Here is a 7,247-nt window from a genome sequence, read left to right as displayed (position 1 = left end):
CCTCTCCAAAGACTCCGCCCACAGGAAGTAAGGGTAACGCCCCAGCCACAGTGCGAGCGAGCGACGCGATCAAAGGAGGAAGCTCCCGTGCACGCGCGAAGCTATAAACGCGGTGACGCGCATCGAATACCGCTATTTCTCACTTCTTGTTTTCAACCACACCTCGGTCAACGAGGTCTCACCACCTTGTAAACCAACCGGAAAATTTACATTATATAAAATTTAGGGACACTGACATTGGAATTTCACAACTAAAAAAAATCAATAAAGACACTTTTTAACACAGGTACAATAATATTAAAAGGCGAATATAAAAAAATAAAAACACAACTAAAACACTAAATGTCTCTGTCAGTAATTCAGAATTTACGTTTAGTCTTTCGTAGTCTTTCATCAGATTTGATTAGTTGTACATTGACCCGTTTGTAGGACCGCACTTGAGTTTCACAGACAGAGCTCCTTTGTTTACAGCAGGGACGTGCACAGACATTTTGAGGGGCAGGGGCTCAAGTGAAATAAAGGGCACTTCTCATAATTATGTATAAAAAAGTATATATATTAACGCAATTCTGACTTCCTTTTTGAAAAAATATTTAAAAAGTTAATTAATTTTATCTTCCTCAAACTCACGCAATTGTTTAATTTTCAAAAGATGTCTACAAAATAATCAGTTGTTCACACAGACACCATGGTCTCCTTAGTAGTCTAGGTTTATAGAGCAGCAAAGGAAGCCATTACACAATGTGCATGTTTTGAAAACATTAAATTACACATTAATTACAAATTTGTTAAAATGCTAAAAACAAAGTTGTGACTGCTGAGTTAGCGCTACATGCCAATAAATGCTAGATCATATGCTAGCGTTTAGCTGATTAGTTGTTACTCAAAATTTATTTTTGTCTGATAAGGGCTCAAAATATAAGGTCTGTTTACTAATGTGAGCTTCTAGCATGAGCCTCAGAGCAGAGTTCAACATTATTATTCATGACCCTTTCAAATAGGGCAAAAATAGACCATTTCATTCAAATGACCAATTCTAGGGTTGTAAATTGACATGTAAAAACGTTTCTGGATAATTTTTGCACTTAATAAAGCAACATACCTTCTATGTAATTGTCAAAGAACAATTTAACATATTATGACAACACATCCTATGGCACCTTTAATCTTAGGTTTCATATTTATTAGGGTTACACATGTCAGAAACAACAAATATAGATTAGGCCTATTTTATTTGTATTTTATATTTTACTTTTTTGTGATATTTTTTTTTTTGTGATGTCATTGAAAATTCCGACTGGGCAAGTAAAATACTGAACCATCAGATTTCTTCCCAATCTACTCCAGCACTCCAGTATAACACATTATACTTATTTAACAGCCATTACAAAAAACGCAAACAAAAAAGCTTACTACTGTAGTTAGCAATTATATTATTGTTTGTGCTTTATTATTTTATGAGCAGTCTGTTTAAACTACATACACTACACTGTTACAAGTTTGCAACTCTTCAGGTTAATATGGGATTGCCATGGAAAACAATGTCCCTGAATCGTTATGTGTAACAAAGTGTCCCATATTTTGTGCATAGAACTGTAGAACGCTTTCTTTCTCACACACTTACCGGTAGACTGCCTGCATAAGCACATGATCGCGTCTCGTTCAGGCTGAGCTTTGGGCTTGAAGCGCGAATGATGCAGCACGAGTGTAGACAGACCAATCATAAAGCGAAGTAAGTTAGAGAGGCGGGAGTAAGGAAAGGTAAAGCCAATCATATTAGCGATTTGAATTTTGGAGGCGGGACTCATCTGTTAACCGTTTGTGTGCCACAAATAGCGCTATTTTTCTTTATATAAGAGTTTAAATCTCATTTAAATGATTTCTGAATAAATTCATGTTAAATTAAATAAGCAACGAGTAAAAAACACAAGAAACAGACAGACATCAGTTGTTATATGAATAAAGATCATATATTTTTTTTTAAAGCACCCCAGAAAAAAAGGGCACTTTCTCTCCAGGAATAAAAAGGGCAGGTGCTCAAGCCCCCTTTGATGTCTATGTGTGCACGTGCCTGGTTTACAGTTATGAACAATTGCACTTCAGTTTGGTTTTGTTGCTGATCTAGGATCAGCCAGAGGGAGTGAGTCTGAACTATTTCCTGTGCGTCCTATAAGACGCTTTTACTCACCTTGACTCAGACATTACTACTATCAGAATAGAGATAAGAGTTGTGCAAATTACAACTCAGGAAATCACATAGGCCTATGTCAACTTTAAAGGGGACTTTTTTAAGATGTAAAATAAATCCTTTGTATCCCCAGAGCACATATGTGAAGTTTTAGCTCAAAATAGCATATAAATAATTTATTATAGCACATTAAAATTGGCACTTTGTAGGTGCAAGCAAAATGTGGCGATTTGGGTGTGTCCTTTAAAATGCAAATGAGCTCAAGAAATGCAAACACTGATCACAAAATTAACTCAATTGTGCTTTCTCTGCACTAAATAGCATTGTCGTGGTTGGATAGTTCAGATTAAGGGATGGTATTATTATAAAAATATCCCCTTCTGACATCATAAGGGGAGCCAAATTTCAATGACCTAATTTGTCACAGGCTGGAAGAGAATGGTTTATCAAAATAAGTTACTGGGTTGTTCTTTTTCACATTTTCTAGGTTGACAGAAGCACTGGGGACCCAATTATAGTGCTTAAATATGGAAAAGTCAGATATGTCCCCTTTAAAAGAAAGCGTATCGACGTTTTGCTTGAAATCAAGATGACTGGCCTGTTGGCATGGGCTGAAGAACACTAGTAAAGAGGTGTTTCATCAACGGGCCAGGTTACATTTAGCTAAATATTTACCGGCCCAGATTAGATTTGGCTACATGCAACCTGTGTCGGTTTCACTTATCTGGGTTACACTAAAAAATAAATAAAAAATACAGCACAACCAATAAAACATTAACATTGAGTAAACATGAAAGTATAATAACTGTATTGCAGGAAAAAGCTTGAATGCATCAAAGTCCTTAAAGGGATATTTCACCCAAAAATGAAAATTCTGTCATATTCTCAACCTCATGTTGTTCTAAACCTGTATGAGTTTCATTTTCTGATGAACATAAAATAAGATATTTTGATGCATGATAGTAAGCACATAGCTGATTGTAAACATTGGCTTCCATAGTAGGAATAACAAATACAATGGGATTCAATGAGTACCGTCAACTGTGTACTTACCATCATTTATCAAAACATCTTCTTCATCATTTATCACAATTTTCCCGTAATATTTGTTTTCTTACTATGGAAGTCAATGGTTACATCAACTGTGTGCTTACCATCATTTATCAAAATATCTTCTTTTGTGTTCATCAAAATAAAAAAATACATAGGTAACCGCAACACGGTCATGATAAGCATTTACTGCTGTAGCCAAACGCACTGTATGAAATATATCCTACATCATTTCCTGTTTAATGCACTGAGAAACTTGAATTGCAAAGTGAATATCATTTCAAAGACAATTGCATCAGCTGATTTAGCATAACCTGCATGACATGATACAGATTAAATGATTAACCTATTTTGATATTTGACATCTAATTAGGTAGATTTGATTTGTTATAGTCTCAGCATGTAAAAACTGAGATACAGATGATTTTAATGTTACTTTAACAATCATAAATCATTATGATTTATTCTGTTACTAAAAATAACTAGCATGCCTAAACTGCATCTGGGTTGTTACTGGTAATGAACATTCATGGTTCAACATTCAGGGCATTGAGAGAGAGAGAGAGAGAGAGAGAGAGAGAGAGAGAGAGAGAGAGAGAGAGAGAGAGAGAGAGAGAGAGAGATTTAATGTCAATTGTCATTATTAATCTGAATGAATAATCGACTAATTGATGTTATGCTCTTCTTTGGCAACCAGCAATAAGATTTATATTTTGCTTAATTATCAATAAATTTTTCTTGATGTTGGTCTTTATCAAAACCAGTGTCTTTAATACTTTATCAATACTAATCTTTAGGCACAGTGACCACTAATCTTAACAAAACTCAGTTTGGTTTGTTTGTGAAACCGCAGTTTTTGTAATCTGCACATACAACACTGAGGCGCGATGTTTTTTTACTGAATACATTTAGATTTATTCATCGTAAAGGTCAAGTGCCGCGGGCGCCATCTTCCGCCGAGACGCGGTATTCCTTTGGCGCAAGGCCTCACAGTGATGTGTGCAATGGATAATATTGACATGGTTTTTAACTCCACCACAAATTAACGTGGTCCCATCAGTTGTGATCAATATAAAATACGATATAAAATGCGAATTTAAAATATGAAAATATGCCATGTAGCGGCAGAGATAAATAATATCAGTCAACCATAACTTAAACAGCAGCGTCATCTAGCGGTTAATAAGTGGAAACAGCGTATACTGATGTGGCAGTTGTTATACAGAAGACTATATTTCAGCATTTTTAGTCTAATTGTAACGATGCTTGCTGTGTTTTAATGTTATTTCTGCCTATTTTTTTGCATTGTACTTTTGTTATATCTATTATCCAAAATGAAACCATATAAGCCATTTTAGGCTGAACAAGGCAACATAATAAAACCACACTTTTTTTATATAAGCTTCTAAGGAGATCGATAAACAGTTTTGCTGCAATGTACCCCATGTTGTGTGACAATGTGTCCTGCTAGAGGGTAATTTTGTACAAGCCACACTGCAAAAAAATGATTTTCAAGAAAAAAATTCTTAGTATTTTTCTCTTGTTTTCAGTAAAAATATCTAAAAAATCTTAAATTAAGATGCTCTAACTTGATGAGCAAAATGACCCAAGAAAATAAGTCTAATTTTTAGACCAAAACATACAATTTAAGTGATTTTGTGCATAAAACAAGCAAAAAATCTGCCAACGGGTTAAGCAATTTTTTCTTGAATTTAGTGTTTAAGAAAAATGTTCAAGGTTTTTTGCTTACCCCATTGGTAGATTTTTTTGCTTGTTTTATGCACAAAATCACTTTAATTTTATATTTTATTAACTTATTTTCTTGGATCGTTTTGTTCATTAAGAAAATCCTAATTTAAGAATTTTTAGATATTTTTACTGAAAACAAGAAAAATACTAAAAATACTAAGATTTTTTTTTCTTGAAAATTCTTTTTTGCAGTGCATGATAACTTTTAAAGATATGCACATATGAAGAAATTAGTTTTTTAACACAATCTGAACAATTTGCATTTACATAAAAATGTAATTATAAAAATTAAATGAATTAAACAATGGCAGCATAAATACCAGACACACACACACACACACACACACACACACACACACACACACACACACCAAATACATATGATTTCTCTATATAATGACAGTTATTGTAAACAACAGCAACAAAACCATTATATAAACTTTATTAACTTCTTTCTTTGGAATGTCATTGAAGAGTCAGAAATTCGATTGGTTAGAAGATTTAATGCTGCTGATGCAGATGGCCGATTGGTTAAAATGGTTTTCGTGATGCTGACGGGACATTATAGTCTTCAGTCTAAGTTTACTTATTCAATTATCACAAAACCGTGAATACAAAACAGCCACCAAACAGACTGAACTCCATAACATCTAAAATTCAAAAGGTGAAAATACTGTAAGTATCTGTGAAAGTTTATGATGGTATGTCAAAAGTATCGTTTTGGTTCCCCAAGAAAAAAACATCAGAATCTGCACATTTAAGAAAAATATTTTAAATAACATTAAAAAAGTAAGCTATTACACAGACAGCTGGATCTCTCTTTCAATTTTAAGTCGTTAACATTTTTATTACCGTCTAAATTCTTCATTAAATATAATTCTCAGTGCAAAATTACATAGATTGGTTCACTTCGGTGAGAGAAAGCTGTTTGGCATATCCTCCCAGTTGTCGAAGCGAAACTGCATGTTCTTGTGTGTCAAATGGACTCGGATCTCATTTTCAGTACAGTCATCTCAGCTTTTGTGCACTGAACAGTTTGTGCCTTTCTGACTCAAATATCCAGGATGGGCAGGTCTCACATCAGTTCTCTTTCTTTACTTCGTGCTTTCATTTAGACTTCAGTTTTACTCCCACAGTAAACGTCTCCCCTATGCGTCTCAGGAGGTCCATCTGGCTGCTAGCAGTCTAGAAGACCCTCCATATTTTTACAGATGATCCTCCGGATTGCGATGACATTTATTAGCAGATGTACAGAAGCAAAACCGAGATGCATGATATCTGGTACAAAAACTGTTTAAATGTTTTCACCACCCTTACTATTTAAAACTATTTTCTTTAAAGAAAAGCAAAATCTTACTTTGTTCAATCTTACTTTGGCCATTGAGCCAAGGTTTACTTAGTCAGACTATGCCATATGTCAATCCCGATGGTAATCTCGAATGCATATAAATAAACGTTTAACTTTCCAAACCATATTTCTCTTCAAAACCAACAGGTCCCAGGTCATTTTTAGCAGATGTATGAGGTCAGTTCCCAAGTTCATACAGATGTCCTAGTTTATAACATTAACTATGGACACGTTCAACCAGTTTTAACAAGCTAAATATATTTTTTTAACAGTATATCTATTGTTTTGTTAAACTTAATGTGTTCATGTAAAATGACTCACATGGTGGAACACTCGACATTTAACACACTGACGTCTGACTGAGCAACTGTAAAAAGGCAACAAAACCACATTTAAAGGCACCATTGGAATGAAGTGTGAATTGAACAAACATTTCTAAACACTACAGTAACACTGTAAATCCAGCTGTGTACAGCTATGCCTCACGAAAAAAGGGTCTCGTAGAAAAAACTGTGTGAGAAGATACATATTTTTGTCTTGGTCTCAGCACCAGCAACAAATTTACAAACAAACAAACAAATAGACAATCATCTGGCTGTACAATCTTTACAAAGCGCCCTCTAGAGGCCAGTCCCTCTTCCTGCACATCCTGAGAATAAAACGCCTCAGTCTGCAATGACGTTCCCAAAAAAACGTTCCTTCTGCAATTTCTCACGCCTCTGTGTAAGACTTCTGTGCACTGAGTTTTTCCTTTTTTAGTTTGACCCCGTCCACCAGCTCAAAGTTGTAGTTCTCAAGAGCCGAGAGGTTTCGGTTGGATGTGTGCGCACACGCGCAGTAAAACAGAACCCCGCACACGGCACCCAGCAGAACTCCCACTGCGCTCATCACGATGATGGTGATCAGAATGGG

At 35.1% G+C, this 7,247-nt stretch overlaps 1 protein-coding gene across 1 annotated transcript in view; it reads right to left on the bottom strand.

Annotated features, from left to right (window-relative positions):
* Positions 1-5,470: 5,470 nt before the first annotated feature.
* The window catches only part of LOC135744195 (neuropilin-1a-like), a 36,022-nt gene continuing 34,245 nt past the window's right edge, over positions 5,471-7,247 (bottom strand). Inside the window, exon 18 of the mRNA XM_065262177.2 lies at positions 5,471-7,247. This exon is cut by the window's right edge and continues 68 nt beyond it. Within this exon, the coding sequence (XP_065118249.1) occupies positions 7,047-7,247 (201 nt within the window). The 3' untranslated portion in view covers positions 5,471-7,046.

This window comes from Paramisgurnus dabryanus, chromosome 6 (genome assembly GCF_030506205.2).
Source record: "Paramisgurnus dabryanus chromosome 6, PD_genome_1.1, whole genome shotgun sequence".
Taxonomy (NCBI): Eukaryota; Metazoa; Chordata; class Actinopteri; order Cypriniformes; family Cobitidae; genus Paramisgurnus; species Paramisgurnus dabryanus.
This window is presented reverse-complemented; position numbering and strand designations above follow the sequence as displayed.